The sequence below is a fragment of the Sphaerodactylus townsendi genome, linkage group LG04 (genome assembly GCF_021028975.2).
Source record: "Sphaerodactylus townsendi isolate TG3544 linkage group LG04, MPM_Stown_v2.3, whole genome shotgun sequence".
Lineage (NCBI taxonomy): Eukaryota > Metazoa > Chordata > Lepidosauria > Squamata > Sphaerodactylidae > Sphaerodactylus > Sphaerodactylus townsendi.
This window is the reverse complement of record NC_059428.1, coordinates 101,296,623-101,322,461: the sequence shown is the minus strand read 5'-3', so window position 1 is coordinate 101,322,461 and position 25,839 is coordinate 101,296,623. Positions and strand designations below refer to the sequence as shown.

Below are 25,839 nucleotides of genomic sequence, written 5' to 3'. Positions count from 1 at the left end.
CTATACTGTGTACACGGGACTCCCACCAGTATAAAGTATACACCTGTCCTAAATCTATTGTCCATTAGCTGCATGTGTGTGTCTATGTTCTAGTAGTGTAAGTTCACTCCACACTATGTGCTATTTTAAAAGCCTCACATATTCTGCCTCCCATTGTCTTTTCTCCAGACTGAAATCTGCCTTCTATATAAAAGCTGTTCCAAGACCTTGTGCAGTTTATTTGTGTTTTTTGTGTATCATTCACAACTGGATGCCATTCTTCTGAGAGGGGGCAGCCAGAAGTGTACACAGCATTCCAAATGCCAGCGACCATTAGTTAACACATCAGTGTTCTTCTGATACAGAAAGTACATATGTGGTATTCATAACTACTAGCCTCAAAATAAACATACCACTGGAAGACTCTCATCTTAAAAGTACAATTGAAAAAGATATTTTAAAAATCTGTACAAGGGCAGTGATGCTCTTGCACACTTTCAAACTAATGGTGCACTCCTAAACACTGTACTTTCTAAATCCATGGCTTCAATTGACTGAGAAGGATTAAACTCTATTTAGGATCATTCATGAGCCCTTCAAGGATATTTAGAAATATGCAGGGTTGCCCTACTGAAAAATGTTGACAAGCACTAGTTGCCTAACAACTTTTTTGCCACTACAAGGGTCAAAGACAAACAAATGTCTCATTTTAAACCAATTTAAGCAGAAGGTTACAAGTCATTATTATAAACACAAGTCACAAAAACACAAAGAAAAAAACATGACCAGTTAAAAATAAAACTATGACACTTTATTTTAGTAAAATATTTAGTAGTTACTCATCCATCCAGGCACCTATTTTTTTTTAAAAAAAACCTGTATTTGCCAATACAGCTTGAAACACAACTACTTTCCTCATTTTCAATATAAGGTTAACAAAAGTACAGTTTGATCCTATGTGCTTACTGAGAAAGAAATCCCTAGTACTTCAGCTGAACATTTTATAGTGTACATTAAATTATGCTCAATCTCATTTTACATCTTCCCAGAAAGGAACAGCTAAATAGACGCCTCCTCTATTAAATTGAAATTGAAGTGCTCCTATATTGTACCACATGTGTTCTGCCCATTATCCACATTAATGGTTTTGATGCATAAGTTAGATCATAAGAATCAGTAAAAAAATTCCTTTGAAAAACACTTTTGATGTGAGAAACAAACAAAAAATGCAGAATGTATAAAAGAATGTGAAATCAGTAGGTAAACAAAGGGATTCCAGTTTAGGGAATTACTTTGTGCATAATGTGAATATGTGGAATGATACTGAAGCAGAACATCACAAGCTTTTCCTGCATCACCAAACTGTGCTAATGATGTTAAGTCACCTTGATCTCTGTGAAACATTCTACTTGTAAGAATCGGACTACACGTGTAGTGTACAAGCATACATTTCTGGTAAACCAGAAGACATCAGTATCCCAAAATGACACTCTACCTTCCCCTAAAGATCTGGGAGAAGCAGCACTTTACATATAAAAATAAAACCAGAGCAGATAGGGTGTATTTCCAAGTGAGAATTTAGAATCAGGCTCTTTTGTTTACTACTGATGTTATTAGCATGCTTTTGTTGTTTCAGTATACTGTAACCAGGCATTATATCACAATAATAACCAAATCCTGGCATTTCTAGTTAATTACAGAACCCTTCAGGGAACAAAGTTTGCTGAAATTTCTACAGTAAAACAGAGTAATCCTTTCCAAGAATCTAAAGCACAAAGTATTTTCTTATGATGATGAAACTGAGACTAACAGCACATACAAGTTTTTAGACATAGATCAACAATTCCATAGACAGGTACTTACAAAAATACAACGTTGAATCCATCATATCACTAGTTTACCTAAGTAGATAAACAACATTTAAAAATAGAATGGTGTAGAGTATGTCCCTCTTGGAGGTCACACAGGAAAAACTGAAGTTAGAAACATTTAGGTCATTTTAAAGAAATCTGTAGTAAAGATGTTCTACTTTGGACACAGTTCTGCACAGCAGAATTGTCTCATTACGTTCTTTGCTACAAGATTAAATATCTAGTGCTATAGTGCAGACAGACACTTTGGAACACTGATGCTGCTACAATAAGTTAAGTGTGGGCAGAAAGCTGGAGCTGCCACTGGCCTCCGTCATGCTGAAATGTGAGCAGAAGTGCTCAGAATGCTCTTTTCACAATTTCACAAAAGGCACATTTAATTATAGCTTATAAATTAAAAGAATGCCTTTACATTTGTTCTAGTTTGTATACATTAAAAAGCACCTATGCAGTGTGGCAGATTGTATATTAAGTTCTTGATGATTAATTTCTTCAAGCAAGGATTTTAGATCGTCCCGGTTGCGTGTGCACATGTGAGCAGTCTCAGTTCAATGCAGATAAACTTGTCACACTCCAGTTGGCATAGATTTGGATGAGTTAATTGCCAAGTTTTCCATCATTCAATTTGAAAGCCATATACAATATAAAGTTATCATTACAAAAAGGAGCAAATCAGTGTTGGTGGAAAACGCATGGCGCATCGCATGGGCAAATGCATGGTGGCAGTTTAACTGGCAGTTAAGGTAGTGCTTACTTTGACAACTTTAGACACTACTGCAAACGGATGTATAAAACAGCAGAAGTCGCACAACCCCTGTTGCCACGCCTCTTCCATAGTATCCCAAAAGAAAGGCATGAAAATAGAAGACCAAATGCTTACAGCCTGCACATTATTACTTTGGCAAAAATTCTGAAAAGCAAGTTGCAGTGTAAGAGGGCTTGCATAATCTGCTTCACTGTTTATAGAACCTACACTGATTTCAGAAGCAAAGGTCTTTATATCCATGGTCTTGGAAAAGTTTCTCAGCTACTTTCAAATAAGTGCAAAACTACCAGCTCCAAAGTATCTGACCGGCTAATCAAGATACATGCTTTAGCAAGTCTTAAATTTTATTTGGCAGCATCTGACTTTCATATACTCATCAGCAGCATCTGAGGACCAGCCCCAGTATCCTTATTCTGGAAAAGAAAGTGCTAATAGAACAAGTTTGTAATTTGGATTTTGTAGAAATTGCTGACTTTGGAATAACGAGAATATCTTTTCATGGCAAAGACTTCTAAGACATTATTCTTAATCATTCTTTGAACTAAAATACAGACTATGTTAAGTTTCAAATTAGAAACAATGTTTGCTAATGCTTCTCTAACAAAGGTTTACTCAGAAGATTTACTAATTAAAGAAAACAAATCTGTTTACTCCCCAAGTGTGACTCAAGTTAAAGAAAACTTCTAAAACACTCTGTAACAAACTTCAGGCATGTGCTTTTAGATTTCCGCATGCTGTTGTATGCAAGTATGAATGTGTGCATGGACAGACACAAACAACAAGCCTCTAGCAAGGAAACCCCACTGTAGCTAATAACAGGGTCAAGCACTCAGAAACAACTTCCTATCCCCAATGTAAGCATGCAAACTGTAAACAGGGCACAGTGGATCTACAGGTGCAATGCTGTACATTAGGCTTCTTCCTGAAGCAATCCAGGTGAGCATAAGTGTTTTTAAAAGTGCTGGAAAAAGCATTTAAAGAAAACATAATATTTCATACTATGCCTATGAATCATTGCTGCTCACCTCTTCTAGCCCAAGATTTTTTCCAGGGCTGAATGACTTTCAGTGTAGGAAGTGTTTTGCTGAACAAATTAATGGTTAAATTGACTACCATTAGTCCTCAAAGTGTTTATAGTTACTGAACTCAAATTTAGTATGCAAGGCTTTTTTGGTGTTGATGTAGAGTCTCAATACCACTTAACACCCAAGGCCTTGTCTGCTGAGGCATCCCACTGGCAAACAAGAACCTTTCTTTCTCAAAACTCACAATTGACACACCAGCACTGGTAGAATGCAACTACTCACTGAAAGAAATCCATTTCATTCACATTATTTTTACAACTCAATTATTTCAGTTTCATCTTAACCGAACAGTTGATCAACCTATCTCCAGCATAATATTTATGCTAAAATTTGTATACTACCTCTACTCTCAAGGGGATTATGAGCAACAGGTAAAGAATTTTAGAATTACAATGCAGTTTGATAAAATAAAGGAAAATGTACCTTTAGATCAGCTTTAGCGTACAATCAGTATTACACGAAAGTTGACTCCTCATGGCTTAGTCATATACTCAGCCTATATATCATACAGCTATTTTTAAAAAATGCTCTTACATGCATATTCAAGTAGAAAAAGCTTAGGGACAAAATTAGACTATCAGAAAAATAATGGGATCCTGCTATCATGTCTCTTAATAGTAACAGTGGAAAAACGGGCATTTATAGGGGACAATATGCAGGAAGGGGATGTTTTAACTTTCCCACGTGTTCACGATCAGCCATATAAAGTGCCCATTCTCCCATACAGTTTTAGAGGGTTTTTTTTTCTCCTCAGGTTAAAGAAAACCTGAAGGCAGGTACCTAGAAGGTAGAACTGGCAGATGCAAGGGAGAAACAGCATACATCACTGGATTAGTTGTAAAAGCAGTCATGGATTGGGTTATCGATCACCTGTGATACTTGAAGGTGGTAGGGTGGATTAACTCTTCCTCCCACACCATTTCTCTAAACTGCTTTTAGCCCCATTGTTGGGACATGGAAAAAACACAGGTTATCTCTACTGCTTGTTCTCCCCCCATCAGACTAAAGTAGCCTAGGGATGGAGATTTTCAACCAAGAAATGACATAAAGAAGAAATGAATTCATTCCCCTTTCCTAGCAATGCAGCCCTGAGCCATATTGGGAATCATCACTCCCTATTGCTTTCAGCCACAGCTAAAGGAACTTGATCATGGATTCCCGATCTCATACATTTGCTGTGAATATACAGTTTTTCTTTTTTAGACCTAATTCTTGGTCAAAGTGACAACTGGTGTATTGGCTGCATATCAGACACAGAGAGGAGTTAATGAAATTGAATAGCTCTCCGCACAAACAACAGTGTCACCCAAAGAAAATAAGCATCTCCCTGATGCAGGGGAGGGGGGAAGTGTTACTAAAGGTTTTTTGTTTTTTTTTAATGGGGAACTGTTCAGTAATGTCATCTCTAACCAGGATTCTAATATGTTTCAGCCCAGGCATGTTAAAACCACAGTGACATGTGCGATCTCCAGAAATAGCAGCACTTTGTACTGTACCAATGTACAAAACTTTAACCACACATGTTAAACATAGAACTCAAACAATCAGAACTAATCAGACATGAAGCGATCCATTAGAACTCCAGCCACCATATGGCACTTTAGTAAACATTAGCCTCAAGACACCTGTTCAGAATATCTATCCTGTTTAGCCCTGTACCCGTCTAGCACCTGAAGGTATTGCATGGGGAGACTATCCTCAAGCAGCCCTATCCAGGCAAAAGAAGCTGCCCTAGAGGTAGTCACACACCCTTCCATTATCAGGTGTTCACAAGAAACTGTTTTATCCAAAAACATTGGATTTGGGTCTAAGCTTGAAGGAGGATTTCAGGGACTTTTCCTCTTGACCCTCCTCCTCCTCAGGATCTGCCCGGAAAGAAGGGGTCGTGTGGATGATCTGGGTGCGGAACCGGATTTTGTTGAGCCGGGGCTTGATCCTGCCGCTGCCAGAGCCTTTGCGGTTCAACTCTTTGCCCTTGCCCTGCCCCTCGGCCGAGTCCCCTTCCTCCCCGTGGTGGTGGTGGTGATGGGACAGCTTGTAGGTGATGAGGTTCGACGGGAGCACCTTGGAGAGCTTCCAGCGGCCGCTGCCGTTGGTAGCGCCGCCGTCGGCCTCGTCCTGCAGGGCCCCCACCAGGCCGCGCACCTCCTCGGCCGTGCCGCCACTCAAGTAGTGCGCGGCCCTGCGGCCGCTGTAGTCCCGCACCTCCACGTCGGCGTCGTAAGCGCCCACCAGCAGCTTGACCACCTCGAGGTGCCCGTGCATGGCGGCCAGGTGCAGGGCGGTGTAGCCGCCGCTGGTGCGCGCGTTGATGTCGACGGGCAGGCGGTGCCGGTGGGCGAAGTTGACCAGCAGGGCCAGCAGCTCGTGGCGGCCGTGCTTGGCGGCCCAGTGCAGGCAGCTGAAGCCTGTGATGAAGTCCCGCTTGCACAGCAGTGACGGCTCGCAGCTCAGCAGCCCCTCCAGGGCCTCCCAGCGCCCGTCCGAGGCGCACAGCATCCAGGCGTGCTCCAGCGGGTCCAGCGCCACCGAGCCCCCGCCGCCGCCGCCGCCGCCGCCGTTGCTGCTGCTCTCCTCCTCGGCCGACGACGACGCCACCGAGCCGCTATCCGAGTCCCGGTCTCTGCCGCCGCCCGCCCGAGGGAGAAAACCGCCGCCGCGCTTCGCCTGAGGGGAGCTGCCCATGATGCGCTCCCGGAAGGTCTTCAGCCCGCTCCTCGGAGTGGCGGCGGCGGGCAGGGCGCCTGAGGCGAGAGGCGCGGCCAGGCTGGGCGGCGGGGCCTCCTCCTCCTCAGCCTCCCGGTCGCCCTCACGCCCCGGGGGAGAGACCCGCTTCTTGTCCGGGCCTCCGGACTCCTCCTCCGCGCCAGGGGGAGAGCATGAGGCCGCCTCAGGCTCCGCGGTGGCGTCCCGTCCCCCTCCAGGCGCCTCAGGGGCGGCAGCAGCAGCATCTCCGTCGCCGCTGCTCCCTGCGGGCAGGGTCTCCGAGGCCAGCTCGGGGTCCGTCACTGAAGCGCCGCTGTCGCCAGCCGCTGCTTTGGATCCAGCCCCGCCGCCCCGGTACTTCTTGCGCAGCTGCACGTACTTGGCCCCGGAGCCGGGCTCTTGCTTGACGACGGCCACGGCGTTGACCAGATCCTTGAAGTGTTCGCGGGCCCGGGCGCGCCGCTCCGGGTCGGGCGAGTGGAGGAAACCGCGGAAGTGGTCCAACAGGTCGGCGTTGCGCGCCCGCCCGCCGCTCTCGGCGAGAAAGCGCAGCACCGCATCCTGGTGGAGCTCCGGCGGAGCGGCCATTCCCTGCACCTCCTCCACCATTCCCTCAGAACGGGATCCCGGGATTGCCTCTGTGCGGCATCGCTGCTGCTGCTACCCTTTCCCGCCTCGGCAGCTCGGTAGCCTCAGGGAGGGTTCCCGGCAAGACTCAAATCACGGCGGCGTCAGCGTCTGCCTCTCTCTTCTCCTCTGCCCGCCCAGCCGTCATTATAGTCCCACACAAGACCCGCGTCTCCGCCTCCCTTCCCACGTGACGGCGAACCCTACGAGAAAGAGGAGGAGGAGGCGCCTAGAAACACAGTTTTAAAGTCGGCAGCCGAAGAAGCTTCTCCTCTTCCTCCTCCCTAAATTCATCCCACCACACTACGAACCCCCCCTTCTCAGTTGGGGGAGGAACCTCTGGCGACCCCGCCCCTGGACGACTTCTGTTCCACCGTGGTCGCGCTCGCACTGCCCCCCTCTCCGCCTCCTCCAATCGAAAGGCGGCAGGCGAAGAATGTGCCCCGCCCCTTTGCTAGCCGAGGCCTCTCGCAGTCGCCGGTTATAGTCCAGCTGTTGCGGTTGGAGTCGGGGGTTCTGCGCTCGGCTCGCTTCCCCCCCCCCCCCGTGCGGTGCCCCCTCCCCCTTTGTCATGGCTTCCTCCGATGTGGCGCGGCAGTTGGTGAGTCCCGCGCGCGCGAGTGAAGGGAGGGGGGAGGGGGATAGCCGGGGCGTCAACGGTCCTCTCCGTTCTTGAATCCGGAGCGAGACCCATTCAACTCAATGGGACTCGTGCGTCAAAAGTATTGTGCTATAAGGCTTGAACCCTAATGCAGAGCGACGCTGAAACCCATTGAATGGAAAGGGCGCGCTTAAATGCTGTATAGGAACAAGCTGTGAGTTTCTCGAAAGCTGTGCGGCCAGATGGATTCCTCCCCCCCGTGACGATCTCCATGTCTGCTCGTGGAGGGATCTTCCAAGCGGCTTTTCCTTTGGCTGCTCCCTCATCTTTCTTATGAGGGACTTCTTCCAGTTGCCAAATAAAGGCGTGTGTTTTTTCCACTCTTCAAAGAAAAACTAGTCCCTTTCTCTGAAAAGGGAGGGGCAGAGTTGAATAAAAGTTGCCCACCACTGGTACCCCAAGGGTCTCCTTATGACCTTCCTCAAACAAAAATAGGAGTACTGCTTACCATAGCAGATTGTTCTCAAACACTTGGAAGTAAATCCTGCTGATTAGGATGGTACTTATTCCCAAATTAAGCAGATTATCAGATTTTGGCCAGCATGTTGCAGGATATTGTCTCATCAACTTCCACATTACCCTCATGCAATATTTAAATAATCTTGAAGTGTCCTTATGTTTTTTGTTGTGTGTATTATAAATTCACCAAAATTGTTGCTTTGTGAACTTTTTTCTCTTCATAAAGGAGCTTAGTGTTTTTAGAATAACTTTGTTATGTCATAACATTGTGGAATGGTGGAATTTCAGAAGATCCAAGCTTTTATAACCCTGTGGCTTCTAATAAGTATCTACAGTGTCTCCCCCTCATATTGTTCTTGCAGAGCTCTAGGCTTCTACTTTCTAGTTCTTAATCAGATAATTCTTATTATGACTTCTGTCAGTTGGTCTGTAATAAAATGACTGAGTTCCTTTCTTCCATCATTCCCTTACTGTTCCACCCACCCTTGAGTCTTGACATTATATCATCCAACGAAACTGATCTATTCAATGGGGTTTAGAGAAGCATAGTTTAATCTCATGCACACTTATTTGGGAGTAAATCCCATTAAACATAATTCTATGTAAGCAGATACAAGATCAGCGTGTCAGCCTCTTGTTCAGATCTAGATCTCACACCAGCAGCTAAGGTGGTAGTGTTCAGATCTGATAATGTTGCGTGCACATAGAAAATGATTTGTCAGGGAGAAAAATCACACCACAGTCCTTCTCCGTGACATTTAGGTTTTGGTGTGCAGTGCGATTTGTTTGTATTTTATGCATGGAGGAGCATTTAATTATAACTTCCCAGTAGTCTGCAGGGATGCACCAAGGAAACAATTTCCTTCCTTATCTGATGTTTGTGAGAGCTACTCTGGGCGAGTATTGAAATGATCAGCTTTATTGTATATGTGAAACTTATCAACTGAGCCAATTTAACATTTGCGAAAATTATGCTCGCTTTGTGTTGTCACAGAAAATGTGGGTGATGGCAGCATGTGCTGCAACAGCCACACAACTTTCACAGCACATGCCAGACACTACATGCATGTCGTCCTCACAGATTCTCAACATGCTTATTTATGCAAATTGTGTCTCATTTACAGATATGAGGCCTATGAATAACATCATATAATGAATTGTCGAAGGCTTTCATGGCCGGGTTCAACTGGTTGCTGTTTGTTTTCTGGGCTGTGTAGCCATGGTCTGGTAGATCTTGTTCCTAACGTTTCACCTGCATCTGTGGCTGGCATCTTCAGAGATGTATCACAGAGGGACTTCTGTAACAGACTTCCCTCTGTGATACACCTGCAGATGCCAGCACAGATGCAGGCAAAACGTTAGGAACAAGATCTACCAGACTACTGCTACACAGCCCAGAAAACCCACAGCAACCAATGTCACATAATGTTTTGTGCTGTGGTTTCTTGTGTTCCTCCTATGGCAGGGGCTGTAGCTCAACAGTAGAGCATCTGATTTACATGAGAAAGTTTGAGGGGGAGAGGTCAGTCTCTGGTATCTTGTCAGACCAGATAGTAGACAGTGTGAAAGACCTAAAACTCTATAAACTGCTTCCAGGCAAGGTGGAGACCAAAGATCTGACTCTGTGTAAAGCAGCTTGTATGTATTCTGTATTTTGCCTGCACTCCGTTATGTATAGCAAGTGGACTGTGAATGTAACCACCTCTAACCCTATTACCACTATGCTCTTGTCATAAAATAAACAAAACTCTCTCCATCTGTTTCTTGACTTCAGTTGCCTTTTCTCTCCCAACATTCTAGCTGCAGTACAAACTGTGGAATGTTCTGAGGTTTCCCTTTTCAAACTGCAGAAGTAGCATAGACTGTGTTGCATGGGATGAGAGTCTGTTTATGGACCATCGTAAATAATGTAGATACAGTGGGAAAAGTGTGAAGACTTCCAATTAATGTTTTATAGCATCTTTTATTGAAAGGTCTTTATTATTTATTTAAAGAATATTAAATTAAAGATTACAAATAAAAAATGCTTGGACAATTTCCTGTGTTACAGCTTTGAGGTGCTGGAATAACCTGAGTTGCTACCTTGCTGCAGACATGTGGGGACTGTGTGCCAGGAATGTGCTGGGGGGGGGTAATTGCTGTGCTTTGGTTTGTTACCCAGGCTTCACAGTGTCCTGAACTGGCTTATGTGCACTTGGACAGGGCGTGTGGTCTTCAGTCACTGGGACTGCCTGAACCAGCTGAAGTCCCTTAGGTTATCTGCATGGATGCATTAGCATGCTTAAATGTATGCTTCTAAGGCTGCAATCCATGGCCTTACTCCCGAGAGGGAGTTCCATTTAGAGCCCAGGTAGGACCACTGGAGGTTTAACTTGCAGGTAACTGAGCTGCCATCCTACATGAAAACACAGTGGCTGGAAGTTGGATGGAGTGAATCCGTTCTGAAATTTAATATGGGTGCTTAAAAATTGTATGCTCATAGGATGTTTTAAAGTAGGTGGCAGAGACTGCTCAGGTCACATTTGGAGACTGGATGGGATGTGTCGAACTCCAGCTGTGGTTTGGCTTTTTTTTTTAGTGGGAACATTTACTTGCAAACAGTAATTGGAAACCCATCATTTGAAGTGCCGATTCTCTTTAGAAGGCAAAAGCAAACTATAAACTGGTGGTTCTGATGTAACTGCAAAGTGTGTTTTACCTGAAACAGAATACCGTGTTTCCCCGAAAATAAGACAGGGTCTTATATTAATTTTTGCTCCAAAAGATGCATTAGGGCTTATTTTCACGGGATGTCTTATTTCCCCCCCATGATTTTGCGCCCCCCACACGACCAGATCAGCTGTGCCGGGAAATCTGTAACTAGGGCTTCTTTTTGGAGTAGGGTTTATATTTCAAGCAGGAGTAGGGTATATTTAAAAAATCCTCAAAAATCATGCTAGGGCTTATTTTCGGGATAGGGCTTATTTTCGGGGAAACAGGGTGTCTGGGAAAGAACTGGAGCAAGACATATGAGGGAACACACAAAGAAAAAGTGGAAGGTAGAACCCTGAAGAATAAACATTGACACGATATTACACATTATAAATGATTCAGTAAGGCCACATACAGTCCTCTGTGCATTTACCTGGGCGTAAGTACTGTTGAATGAAATGGGACTTAATTGCATATAAAGCAGAAGGTAGGCATATGGGTGAGATGCTTCTTAACTGTTTTCCTCTCATGCCATTTTTCAACTGAAAATTGTCACACCTAAGCTGTTTTTAGTCCCACCAGGTAAAACTTATGCAATTGTACCCATTATCTTTTTCTGATTAGAATGAAAAGCAGCTTGAGAAGGATGGTTTTCGGTGAGAAGCCAGCACTAGGGAGAAGCATTGCAGCCCCAACCGTTGTATTCTGTAGAGCATATTCATTTAAACAAGTTCTGTGCCAATTTTTATAAGCATGGCCGTTTGTAAATATCTGTTGATAACTGATATAATAATTAGTCAAATCAGTTATGACCACAGTATCACTCTCAAAAAGCATTGCATCAATGTTTTCCCTTAAAATCCAACTTGAAAAGGAAAGTCCTGTTGAGGAAGATAAAGGGCTCAGCATTTCTTGTAACCGGGAGCCAGTTCCAAAGAACAAAAATCACCCATCGGTCTGGCCACTGTAAATATTCCTAGTAGATGGCATATTACTTCTTGGCCAATCTTAGCACGGATGTGGCCTTTTAAGCAGGAATCTAGAAAGATGTAGGAATAACTGTGATATGAGAACCTGTCAATCTAAAGCAAATAATATGTCAATCTAAAGCAGATAGCTGGAGTGACTCAAGTATATAATGCAGAGCAGTGCCTATCTATTACAACTTTCTCTAGTAAGTATGTTTCATTGTACTGTGATGGACAATATCAGATCAAAATTATCACTCAGATGAGTGACTGACTTATTGTCTTCAGTGGCAGGGTCCCACAAATCTTGGCTTAGATAAATGTTGACCATGCACGGAAAGAATGTTAGGGAGAGGCTAGGAGATTCTTTGTACCTGTGTTTAGAGAAATTAAGAAATAGCAGTTCAGGTTTCTTGCACTGTTTCCTGTCTTCTCCAAATCACATCAAAAGTGAAAGAAGAACCATTGTTTCTTTCTCCCCTTCTGCGGTGCCCACTCTTATTTCTTTACAAATAAATATAATATTTATTCCTTTCTTTTTCTAATTTTGTCGCCACCAGGAATTTAATTCCAGATCCCCTTATAATTTCTCCTCAAGTACTGTGTCCAAGCTTTATATCAGTTTCAAAGGGCTAATGGTCCTGAGGAAATTACTAGTGTGGGATTCCAGGTTACATTAAACAAAATAAAATTTTATTTATGTATGTTCTTTGGTTTAAAAGTTTCAAGAAATAATATACAATAAATAAAACAAACAGGCAACAACTTCTGCCTAGGGGACTTTCACTTCACATTGATCTAATTTACATCTCTGAGACTATAATAGAATTTGACTTCTTTCCTAGTCTCTCAAGGTTTCTACCTATTTCTTTGGCAGTTCTATCTATACATGTGAAATACCACTGACTGACTCACTGACTGAGTCATCAAAAGAACTCAAAAACCACCGAACCCACAAAGTTGAAATTTGGCACACTGGTTCATTATGTGGTTAGGTGCTCACTAAGAAAGGACTTCCCAAAATATTCAGTTTTACTCGAGTTATTACACATTTACTGTTTTAACTGCTCATCTCTGGCCATCTGCGCAAACATTCTAAGGGCAAACCAGCCCCTCAGTCCACAGACATGCTGCACGAACATTCTAAGGATGACAGTTAAACGTCACCATCTTCATGTCCTTCACAGGATGTGCTACTCTAACACCGCCTTCCACAATGCATGTGAACCTATTTGAAAACAAAACCATCAGTCCACAGACAGGCATGATGAAATATGCTGCATATCACCCACCCCAAAGTTCACAAACAGGCTGCAAAAAAGTATGTCACCCAGAAGTTAACAGACAGGCTATGAAAAATTACTCTTCCACCCACCCTCATGTTATAAACACGGCTACAGCCAAATACTATCAAAATAGATTACAAACCACACTATCACCTTGGACTACTAAACATTTGTCAGGTTTTGCATATGGACATCAGATTGATTACTGTGCAGACTAGTATATTGCTCTCGGCCTTCAATCACCCTGTGCTTGGTGTCATGCTCTGAAGTGGCGGGATGAGTCCCCAGGAATGTGCTGCAGTGGCGGTACAGTCCAGCTCCCTGCCCTTCAACCCTACCCTGAACCTCTTCACAGCCTTCTCACTCATCAGCATCCAATGGCAGAGCACTTCCTTTCTGCATCCTGAAAATACGGCTACTTCCAAATGACATCTTTTGGAGTCCGCCAGGTGAAAGAGAGCAATAACACATTGCATTAGAAAAAGACAACTGCAAGAAGCTGCTGCAAAATAATGCGAAACCAAACCCATCAGTCCACAGACAGGCTGTGAGAAAATATGCTGCATGTCACCCCAGAGTTCACAAACAGGCTATAAAGAAGTATGTTGAATGTCACCCTGAAATTCATAGAGAGCCTGTGATGAAGTATGCGTAGCGAAGCACGGGTACCCTGTCAAAATAGATTACAAACCACACTATCACCTTGGACTACTAAACATTTGTCGGGTTTTGCATATGGACATCAGATTGATTTCTGTGGAGACAAGTTTACTGGTCTCGGCCTCTGATCACCCTGTGCTTGGTGTCGTGCTCTGAAGTGGTGGGATGAGTCCCCAAGAATGTGCTGGAGTGGCGGTACAGTCCAGCTCCCTGCCCTTCAACCCTACCCTGAACCTCTTCACAGTCTTCTCACTCATCAGCATCCAATGGCAGAACACTTTCTTTCTGCATCCCAGAAATACAACGGCTGCTTCCACATGACGTCTTTTGGAGCCCACCAGGTGAAAGAGAGCAATAACACATTGCATTAGAAAAAGAAAACTACAGGAAGCTGCTGCAAAATATGCGAAACCCATCAGTCCACAGACAGGTTGTGAGGAAATATGCTGCATGTCACCCCAAAGTTCACAAACAGGCTGTAAAGAAGTACGTTGAATGTCACCCTGAAATTCATAGAGAGCCTGTGATGAAGTATGCGTAGCGAAGCACAGGTGCCCTTCTAGTACTTCATATACATTTAACACAGACAGCCTCTCTCTCTACAGCACAGACTGATCGACTCTCAGTTCAGCACAGAATACCGTCTCTCAAGTTTTACACACTTCCTGACTATATTCTGTTCCACAGAAAGATGACAGTTCGGTCAGTTGAGGTGCAGAGGTTGGGGAAATTATATGCTTCTGCATTTGAATGTAATCCTGATTGCATATATGAATTCCATTCATTTTTACACGCTGCCTTTGTCAAAACCATTATTTTGTGCATAATTGAATATAGTACTTTGACACAAGAGCATTTATGCAAAATGTATTTTTACTTTCAAACAGATTGGGGGGAGCAGGGTTAGGTAGACACTAGGACCCAGGCAGAGCATGCTACAACAAAGGAGGAGGAATATACACTTTCTGTGGAACAAAGTATAGTTCTGTACACACTCTGATTCAGTTTAGCTCAGACTGACTCCCTATCAATCTTCAGCACAGATTACTGTCTCTCTCCCAAGTTTTATACACACTCTGATTGTTTCTCAGTTCAGCACAGACACTCCACAGTCACTCTCCAGTGTCAACCAATCACCACGCTTTCTCATTCCCCTTTCACCCCCCCTTTCTTCTACAACTTACCTCTCAATTAAAAGAAAGACCCACATACCATTTTAAGATGTTACACCTTCCCTTTTGGTACACTCAAAAAACTGAAGAAAGAAGTAGCCTCTTAGTTCACCTGAGCTGAGGTTTGAAGAAGTCTGCTGCTGGTTTCTTTCCTTCTGCTTCCACAGTTCAGATGTGGTAAGGGGAGGTGGGGATTTTTAACTGCTGCTTCTTATCAGTGGGCCAGGAACATCTATCACTTCTGGGATGATTAGTGAATTTGTAGATGCCTATTCCACAGAATCACTGTTGCAAATAAACAGTGTTTATTTGTGAAAAGTTATTTCTGGAATTAAGTGTGCTATCAGTAGTGAGTGTTGTTTTGTTGTGAAAAGCGTTCTGGGGTCGTTTCTACTGGAAACAAAATTATACCTATGTACCACCGGGTTTTTTTTTTAACCTGGGTCTATTTTATCCCGGGGTGTCTGTACGCATGGCTGCCCTTTTTTTTAAGGAATCCAGTGAAGACCGGGAAGAAATACTCCAGCTTATTTCGCACAAGCCTGGGACTTCTGTATTTACTTTGGAAGCATATCTGAGCATGCCTGGTGTTCCGTGTTCTGATTGGCTGTTGTTTTTGAGTGGCAGCTGCAAGCATCTCTGAGCATGCCCAGTGTCCCACTTTCTGATTGGCTGTTGTTTTTGAGCGGCAGCTTGAATGAATGTCAGGCAGGGAGATCAGGCCACTGGGCGGGAAAAATAAACCGGTTCTGCTCTTATTTGGTGTTCACACAGTAGCAGGCTCACCCCTCCAATTAAGCAGTTTTTTAATACCCTGGGATATGGGAAATATCATGGGGCAAACCCACTTTAGGCCTGGGAACCGTGTGGAATTCTTGGCTGCACAGGGATATTTTTCTTGCTCAACCCAGGATATTTTGACCGTGCTGAAATGACCTGGGATAACTTACTACACTGTACGGGGATGCAGTATGGACAAGATATGTTTGTTTGTGGGATTCAGGAAGCATTTAGCTTGCGTGTGTTGGATCTGATTCAGTCTTGCTGGCACTCTGAAGCCACTCCACCCATGAGATGATTCACTGATGCCAATTTCAAACGGACAGTGCTGTGCAAACATTTCTAATCTAGACACCTACATTTAGACTCAAACTATAATGCAGTCGCGAGTAGCTTTTTATTGTACTATCTATATATATAAAAATGGAACCATGTGTTTGTTGCTTCGAGAATAACCCCACACCTGCTGGCCCAAACGCTCTGAAAATTTCCCCCAACTGTGTTCTTATGTACCTCCTGCTGTCAAACAACACACCTGAGCCAGGTAAAACATCTTTTTCCTGGCGCACCAGGCCATGAAGCTGCCTGTGTGTAACTGTCACCCTTAGAATGTTCATGCCCTTAGAATGTTCACTCAGATGGCCAAATATGAGCAGTGAAAACAGTACATAGGCAGTAACTTGAGTGGAAGTGAAACACATACCCACATTGCCGTGTGAGACATCAGGTGGGGTTCCCCCCTTCACACGCCAGTACCTTTCACTCTCTGTGCCTCACCCACTGCTACCATAGAACACACCTACTCTCATATACATTCAGCGGAGGGAGAGGGAAGGGACGGAGGGGGAGGCATGCAAGGGAAGAGAAGTGATGGAGGGGACAGAGGGTGAGGAGTGGCATGCAAGGGAAGAAAGGGAGGGGAGGGAGCGAGCCCAGTATCTGAATATGACCCGCCCACCCTAGCAGAGGGAGACGGAAGGGAGGGAGGGGGAGGGGTGGCATGCAAGGGAAGAGAGGGTGGGATAGAGAAGGGACAGAAGGGGAGGCATGCAAGGGGAGAGAAGTTAGGGAGGGGAGAGAGTGAGGGTTGGCATGCAAGGGAGAGGAGGGAGGGGCCCCAGCATCTGGATATGACCCACCCACTCTAGCAAAGGGAAAGGGGAGGGAGGTTGGGGGATGGGTGCCATGCACAGGAAGAGAAGTGAGGGAGGGGAGAGAGTGAGGGGTGGCATGCAAGGGAGGGGGGAGGACACAGCCAACCTTGATTCCCTGAATACTGAGGTTACAGTTCAGAAAACCAGGTTGCCTCCGAGGCACGCATTACTCAGGAGTAAGCTCGGTAAAGCAACCGTGACATACTTTGAATGGCTGAGTCGCGCCCCTCGGAGGGTTTACTCAGAAGTGACACCCATTGCCACCACCCCAACTTACTCCCAGGAAAAGATTGTAACCAGCCAGCCTAGATGTGTGGGAGGGGTTTCCATTCCCCCCCCCCCCCAAGGAATGTGGTCACACACATCAATGACATCTCACAGTATCAGCCTGCACATTTCCATGAGCACGTACTGCTGGCCTCTGCAATTGATTTGCTGCTACTGTTTCTTTCCCGTTTCACCACAGTAAGCCACAGCAACGCATGGCTGGGCCCCGCTAGTTAGTACTATAATTGAACTATTACTTTTACTGTACCATTATTTAGTGTTTGTGAAGTGTATTTTCAAGTACAGTAAAAGGGCTTTACAAGATATTAGTGGCTTAAAAAGGATATAATCCTGATTAGGATTCCCCTGATTTGTCACTGAAATCTGTAGCACACTATTACATGTGTACATAATACAGTGGAACCTTGGTTTTCATTGCCTTTGGTTTTCATCGGTTTCGGTTTTCATCGATTTTTTTCAGGGAAAAATTTGTCTCGGTTTTCATCGATTTGCCTCGGTTTTCATCGATTTGCAGTAAGGTGCAGGGGTTTGTGGAGAAAAATCACCCGGACAAAGCTGTTTAATGACAATGTCTTGCCCCATTTCAAACAAATCTTAAAGAGGCGTCAGAAACAGACCTCTTTGGACAGCTTTCTGGTGCGACATTGGTCCGCTGGCTCTGAAGCTGGTCCTAGTGTTATTGTTTGTTACTGTTTTCATCATTAAACACTATGTTTATTCACCAAAAATGTGTTTTTGGTATGTTTTTTGGTGTGCCTAGAACATTGAATCCTATGGAAAAGTTTGCTTCGGTTTTCATCAGTTTCAGTTTCGATTCTTTTTGGACGGATTACCAACGAAAACCGATGTTCCACTGTATAAGCAGATCAAGCCAATGATCTCTGCTGGTAATGGTCATGTGGACGTTATTCTTTTTAACAAAAAGTAGTTAACAGAAAGTGAGCCACGACACTTGCAATCAGAATACTGAAGGAACATAAAAGCGTTGTATGTGATTTGTAGCAAGAGTATTCAGATTTTCAAGCGTGCATAGCCTTGATAGATGATTTAAATATCTCTAGTAAATGTTGAGTCAGTTTCCTGATTAAAACGTGCATCTGCAAGTATCCTCTCTGGCAGAACTTCAAGAACTTAGGGAAATAAACTGCCTGGTACTTTTGATATGAACGTTACGGCATTGTTGTAAAGCCAATGATGGTTGGATCTAGCGAATTAGCGCTCTTAATACCATCCTGTTCTTTGCAGTGGTGTTTACTGCATTCCATGATCTCTCTGTTGCAGAAAGAATTACTCCTCTCGTATTTAGTTCAGTTGCTAGCTACCAGAGGAAATTGCATTTTTGTTACCAATAAAGTTTAGAACACTTTAAATCTGAAAATCTTATTTTTTCATGTATAAAGTTGATCGGAATAAATTCATGAGTTTCTCCAACCATCTGCTGCATTTTTCTACAGAGACAACACAAATGACTGCCTATATTGTATTTGTAGTGTCCTAGGCAGGTATTTTCAGCGGGACTTATTTCCAGGAAGGTTTTCTTGGTACTGCACTGTAAGTGTTCTTTGGAATCAGTGATGTGTGTTTTCGGGGTGGGGGGGGGGTGGGGGGGTAAAATTAGAAAATTATCTGAGATCCAAAAATGATCATGAAAATGATTTAACATGTTTCCTTAGACTTGTTCAGATCCATATGTCTTATAAAGGTCTCTGAATTCTACTTAAACTTGTATTTTAGAAAAGCAATTTTAAAAAGTTTGTGTTATTTTTGTGTCACAATAGCAACAATTATTTCAGTTAAAAGTTTGATAAGGGAAAAAATGAACTTGACATTAGAAGGATGTTTTGCAATAATGAATATAGACCAAGGTGGTATTTTGTGAGCTCAAGAAATGAAAGATAAAGTAGTTTGTACCATATAATAGACAGATAGAATCCCATTTTCCTGATATAAAACAAAAGACTGAGTTGGGATGGTTCTTGTTGAAGATAAAAATGGGACCTTACTTTATTTGAACCTCTGTGTGTGTGTGTGTGTGTGTGTGTGTGTGTGTGTGTGTGTGTGTGTGTGTGTGTGTGTGTGTGTGTGTGTGTAAGTAAAACTCAATAGAGATACTGACCTTTGCTCTTGACCTTTGCTCTTGTGTTTGTCCACTGAGCTGGTTAACATTTTTTAAAAGACAGCACTAACACTACTAAACAATCTGCTGGTCGTGCTTTACAACTGTTGCCCGGGCTTTGTGAATTAGGAAATTACATCTCCTTTTCATCATGTCAGTTTCAGTGCAGAGTACTGCATGGGAAAAAAATCTGCTTGATTTCTTGACCCAATACAAGCCTGACTCTGCCGTTGTCAATCTCGTTGTCCCAGGGCTTGACAAATCCTAGTTACTATGGCTTGTAGAAACTTCACTGTGGCACCTTTCCCATCCAGATTATCTATTGTTCATCCAGCTGGAGGCCAGCTCCCTTCCCCCTTCGTATCCTGCACGGCTCACCGCCCATGTCCCAGGAAACTTCCCAGCTTCTTGCAAAGCTTTTTTATTGTCTTGTGAGATGTCTTGGGAGAGAAGGGAAATTCCTGCTACTGTGAATGGATCTTACACCAGGCAGAGCTCCAAACATCAGGTGCCCATCACGGTGAAGGTGAAAACATGGCAGCTCCTCAGGGTGGAGCCCAACTGCCAGGGGCTCTATGAATGTTTCTGTATGCAACCATTCATCCCCAGCAACTAGTATCATCTTGGCTGCTGGTGATAGCATTGCCTGCCCAAAGGTGGAAATGAAATGGGGGGGGGGGGGGGTGGGGAAGTGCACTGTCCAAAGGCATTTGGGCACAGGTCCATACAGATGGCATCATTCCACATCCTTTAAAGCCTTAGAGGTTGCCATTGAACTGCAGTAAGAGATGACTATCAGACCAGTTCTAATAAACTACCATGCTAATGTTAAGTAATGCATAAAATAAGCTTCTCCAGACATAACTATTTAAAGAAGAAACATGTTTAGGATTGAGTTTGTTCCAATTACATATATTTGGGAGAGGACCTCTAACTGTAGGATAGACTGAGCTGATTATACTGGAAATCCTGGTTCTTTTCCTTCTCAGGTCCCTAAGGGATCAACTTCACTTCTGGGCATCTCTCTCTTTCAGAGAAAAATAGCCCAGCTCCTAAAAGTTTAGATTGTTTCTTCAGTCTAAAAAAGCGTATCATGGCCTGCTTTACACAAGTAACTAAAAGAACTGCCTGCAATATGTGTTTTTTCTCATTCTGTGGTTTTTATTTGTCTTTTGTACTGTTGATTTTCTCTGTCACTTTTAACACATTGCTGATCTTTTTTTCCAGCAGTATTCACCTGATTTTGGAATGAGAGCACACTCTAATCCCCCTTGTGATAATCAAGATGCAAAGAGAGTGAGTAAAGGATTAGATGGCTTTCCTAAGTATTCACTGTATATTGACATTCTTGGTGATATGTTACATTGATATTAATATCAGAATCAGCGATGGAAAGCTGGCCAGTCATTCATTGTGTGAATGTCATTAGTCTGCATAGCAAGGCAGAAATTGAAACAGAATTGCTCAAAATGTTCAATAGTGTGTAATTAGATTATTCATTGGTAATGTTATTTGAGTATACTGTACCATCAGTAGCATCAATAATAGACCCAAGGCATTTTTCTTGTAGTGATTATTTGTGATTGTTTTTAGAGCACAAATTAAAAAATATGTGCCCTTAGAAGAACGTTTAGAGGTACCGTATATACTCGAGTATAAGCCGACCCGAATATAAGCTGAGGCACCTAATTTTACCACAAAAAACTGGGAAACTTATTGACTCGAGTATAAGGCTTCAAACTTGACTCAGTAGCAGCTAAAAACAGAAGATTTGGGAGCAAGATGAGATAGAGTTGCTTAACAGAGTTTGCATTAGGGGTGAGCAGCTTTCTAGAACTCTAGGAACACAAATGAACCACTGTTTTCCTCCAAATGTAGAATAATTCTGGGATTCATAGCCATGCCAGCCTAAACTTTGATCCAAAGAAAGTCTTTGTCTTCAGCAATCAGTATTTGGCAGTAAACTACTGTATGAAGAATTGTATTTATCTAATACAATGCACCAATAACCCTTAGGAGAGAAATGCTGTTTCTTTTAACACACACACACACACACACACACACACACACACACACACACACACACACACACACACACACACACACACATACACACACACACCCTAGTTGTAATGCTATGCAGGCTGTCCTTACAGCTTGTTTTTGCAGCTCTCTGGTGAGTTAGAAAAAAAGCAGCAACATGCTTACCGGATCCCCACAGCAGCCCCAGCTCCAGCCGCCATCTTGGAATTACTGTATATACTCGAGTATAAGCCAAGGTGGGTTTTTTCAGCATAAAAAATTTGCTGGAAAAAGTCGGTTTACACTCGAGTATATACGGTATATTTAGGGATCCGTCACAAAAGTTTCTTTTCACCAGTGTTCTTAAATACTGCGAGCCACCTTTTCCACAAAAACTTGACTTTCACAAAAAAAACACTCTTTGAGGTAGGAAATCAAAATAGTCTGTTGGCACGCATATTAGTCTCCTGAGTATATTTAGTCTAATGCAAGGAAAGAAAGCATTTGAACCCCTTTAACAAGTGGAGAATACTTTGTCCTAAAATGTTATCTGCATTTTCCAGTGATGTTGATGGAACCATTTTCTCTTGTCAGTGAGAAGGGCAGGGTACAGACATTTCAATAAACAAACAAATATCCTTCTGTTTGAGATGGAAGAGCTATGTTGATTGAGGGAGTCTTTGGGAAAGGAAAGGTACTGGTACCTGTGTATCCTCAGAATTAGAGCTGTAAAATTCATTTAGATACGCTCTTGAATATGACTAATTGCCTCCTTCACTTGAAACCTCTGCTGATTGATCTGATATATAATCTGGAGTTGTTAATTCAGACGTTGCAAGTATACAAGCCCTCACAAAACACGTAAGAAAGATTCCTGTGATATCACCAGAGAATGAGCAATGGGAGCATCAGGAGGATTTAATTCTCCTCTTTACATTGTTGCTGCTAGTTCTCAATTGTACCAGCTGGAAACAAAGTGGAATGCCTTCTCTCCACAGTAACATTTTCTATGATGCTGTGGTGGTAGTTCAAGGGAAAAATTGTGCTGTAATTTTTGATGGGAGAGCATAAAAAGGCTAATAACATCAAAAATATTTTTGTTCTTCCCTACACTTGGGCCACAGGACTAGAAAAGTATCAATAGGAGACCTTCCCAAGTTACTCTTGCTGTGTAAGCTGGAGTAAACTTTGTGTAACTGAAGTTGAAATCCTATTCAATCATTTATTTTAGTTGTGTGTTGGGATTGCTTGGAAGTTTGTTGTAATATTGCCATATGCCAGGTGGTCAGCTAGTTAAATGATTTGTGGCAGTTCAGTTTGTTCACTGACCTTTTCTGTCCAGCTAATTTTATTTTTTAACCTGGATGGATGGTTGTGTGTGCTTCACTGCTTGTGAGTTGATAATTCAGGATTATTTTGCACATTGTTGTTTTTCTGCACTGTGCAAGTAATTTTTGTTGTTTCTGCTTCTGCAGATTCAAGTGCATAGTGAGAATATTCTTCAAAGTTTGTGGGCATACTATACATTCAGGGTAGGGGAGTAGGTGATTAAAAATAATGGCTGGCTAGCTAAAAATTGCAGGCCTCTACATAGAGTTAATGTGTAGCCATAATACATGATTGTATATTTCAGGACTAGGATACATGCACGTGTGAAAAGTAATGTTTCCTGATGGTGTTCAAAGATGTGCATGTACTTGTCTTTGATAGCCACGTGGTAAGTGTTTGGCTGTGAGAAGTGTTTTCTTCTGTTATGTCCAGTCATTTTGTAGTGGGGATTACTGTTGTTTTATTTATCAGCTGCAGTCATAACATATGGAACAGTTCCAAGCTGACTTGTAGACCTGGAATTCCTGAATACTTTGATTCTCTTTGCCTTGTGGCCATATTCCCCGGGACTATGTTGCTGTATTCAGATGGCACAAACAAACTATGGTTCATGATAAAAACAAGCCAAACTCGTGCTGCTTCCCTCACATGCTACGCTGAGATTAAATATTTCCTGGCTTAGGAAGTCTTCAGTCTAACAGTGATTTGTTGTGATATCCACATTGATGGCTGGAAGGCACATTTTCCAGCAGGTGAACCTTGCTGATGCTTAGCAGTTGTATGATTATTCAGTGTTTAGATGGGAAATCTCCAAAGAACCCCTGACTTGAGCTCTCATTGCAGAAGGACAGTGGGCGTACATACAGTGTTAACAAATCACTGTTTCATTGTTTCACTGTTTCTTGCTTGCAAACTGAATTGAACCGTGTTTTAAAATCACATCTTGTTAGCAAAGAAGCAAATAGAAGTTTAAGTGCCCAAATCCACACATCATAGCAAGTTCCATTATGTTGAAGCCCTGGTAAACAAGGAAGTTTAGTCTTGCTGTGATGCTGCATAAGGGGAGGAGGTGGGAGAGCACGTGTGTGTCATGACCCCAAGAATTTCTGACTTGTGCTCATGATTTGTTTGTGACATCTGAGTGCAGAATGTGGTGTGTGAAAGAGGGAAGCCTGAGGGACAAAGGGACAGAAAAGAGCATACAAGGTTAGAGCGAGAGAAAAGGGACTATAAAAAAGGAAAGATTCTAAAGGTAAATGGTAGAGAAATAAATTGTGAAGTGGTAGAAAAATAAAAAGGGGTCTTAAGGATGGAAAAAGGGAATGGGACACAAAGAAGGATTAGAATAAAAAGGCAAGAAGATACACAGCTCCTTCTAATGGGCCTGGCAGTGGTGCTGCGGCTGCCGTGGCCCACTGCTTCCAAGGAGACTTCCTGATGACTGAAAGGTCTCCAAGAACACTTCCCAGGGAGTCTGAAAATGCAAAAGAACCTCCCTGCCACCAGGAAGCCCCCATTGGGCCTAGTGGACTTATACCATCAAAAAGGTGTCATAGGTTCTAGGTTCCAGCCACTGGCACAATTGGGCAATGACCAGGTGGGAGCCAATTGTCATCAGTTCCTCCCTGGACCCAGAATTCCTGAGATAGAGGTGCAGGGATGCAGGCGATATCTTCAGCGTTGTGTCCCACTGCTGAGAAGGGCAAATTCTCCGGTGTGGCTTGCACCATTCCCATTGGCACATTTGGTCCCCACACCCTTTGGATGGAACTGACAGTGGTATATCTCAATCTGACAAGCCTGCATGTAAGCCTCTAAAATACCGAGGCCAGGGTATGAATTGGCCTTGAATAATTAGTTCAAGAAGTCAATAAGTTGAAAATATCTGCTGTGTTGGAAGAAGCCTAAATGCTTTGATCTCATGATTCTGAGTACGGTAATTGTGGATGCTTTCTTCATTAGTAGATTATCTGCCCACAGTGAAGTTTGTTTAGAGGAAAACATTAAACGAAATACAAACTGTTAAAACGTTGGGCGTTTTCTTGCCTAGACTTGGCACTGACTCTAGTGATTCTTTTGTGTGCGACAGTCTTAAATCTTATTCAGCTTTAAATCTTAAACAACTTTCTTGTATTCCTTTCCTGCAGCAGAATTGTCGATCCTTATCCTTGTCTGGTCATGTTGGTTTTGATAGTTTACCAGATCAATTGGTTAACAAATCAGTCCATCAGGGCTTCTGCTTCAATATTCTCTGTATTGGTAAGTAACCTTTCTGTGGTTGTAAAAATGTGAGTTATAGAATAGATATGTCTGTCTTGTCATAAAAGTTTGTATCACAGATACACGATAAAGTGCTTATCACCTTAGATATTGTCTGTAAGATAGTCAAGTGACAATTTCATTCACAATTATTTCACACTGTCTGCATGATCAGTTTTTGATTATCTGTTTTATTAGTTACTGTTCCATTATGATTAGCAGCAAATGAGGGATAATCTATCATAGTTCTCATTTATTCGTGTGGTTTCCAGCCCTATTTGAAACGTGTAGCTGTTTATCATGCACTTCAATGTGAAGTACCTTATGATTATCGTGTTTGATTTAATTAATGGTAATCTTGTTCCATTTCTTTTTGTACAAAGCTTCTACTTTTGCTTGTGAAGGCTAAGTAAAGTTAGAAAAATACACACATAGCCTTTTTTAAAAAATCATTTTCTTTGGCCTAGAATAAATGTGGTGTTGGGAATCTTCCTGAATTCCTTCACAAGTAATTTAAATGCAGAAAACAGTGGGTGTGTGGTAGGGTGAGGTTGATATGGCTTAGGGCCAGGATGAAAGAGGTGAGGGCCTCCCACATACCCAGACTGCTTGAAAGGTCAGTAGGAAAAAAGAGTAAATACCTGTATTGTGCATACTACAGCACCAAACTGTAACTTCTTCCCCAGACCTCTGCAGCTAAAGAACACATTGGGAATCTGATCATGGATTCCCTGTTGCAAATTAAGTTGGGTTTGATGTGAAGCAGTTACTGTCCCAGTATTTGAGAATATGCTGTCTAGGTAGCTCTAAGGCTCTTTCCACACAACAACGCGGGTTGCAGCTGGGATAAATGAACCCGGCATAGCCCCAAGCCATTCGCATGGCTAGCTGTCCCGCGGTCAGTCAGCGAATTGGCTGAGGCGCACGACTTCACACAGGGGCACGTATTATTTTTTATTT

The 25,839-nt window shown here is 43.0% G+C and overlaps 2 protein-coding genes across 8 annotated transcripts in view; one reads left to right on the top strand and one right to left on the bottom strand.

Moving 5' to 3' along the window:
- Positions 1-775: 775 nt before the first annotated feature.
- Positions 776-7,404, bottom strand: SOWAHC (sosondowah ankyrin repeat domain family member C). Its single transcript, XM_048495283.1, has one exon. The coding sequence runs from the start codon at positions 7,014-7,016 to the stop codon at positions 5,484-5,486; it is 1,533 nt and encodes a 510-aa protein (XP_048351240.1). The 5' UTR covers positions 7,017-7,404; the 3' UTR covers positions 776-5,483.
- SEPTIN10 (septin 10) overlaps positions 7,235-25,839 on the top strand; it is a 46,907-nt gene continuing 28,302 nt past the window's right edge. The window contains exons 1-3 of one of the 7 annotated variants that reach the window (XM_048495288.1): positions 7,235-7,635; positions 20,497-20,565; positions 24,768-24,879. In XM_048495288.1, coding sequence (XP_048351245.1) covers positions 7,606-7,635; positions 20,497-20,565; positions 24,768-24,879 — 211 coding nt within the window. In that variant the 5' untranslated portion in view covers positions 7,235-7,605. The remainder of the gene's footprint in view (positions 7,636-20,496; positions 20,566-24,767; positions 24,880-25,839) is intronic. The other 6 variants (XR_007244375.1, XM_048495291.1, XM_048495287.1 and 3 more) reach the window with 6 other exon arrangements.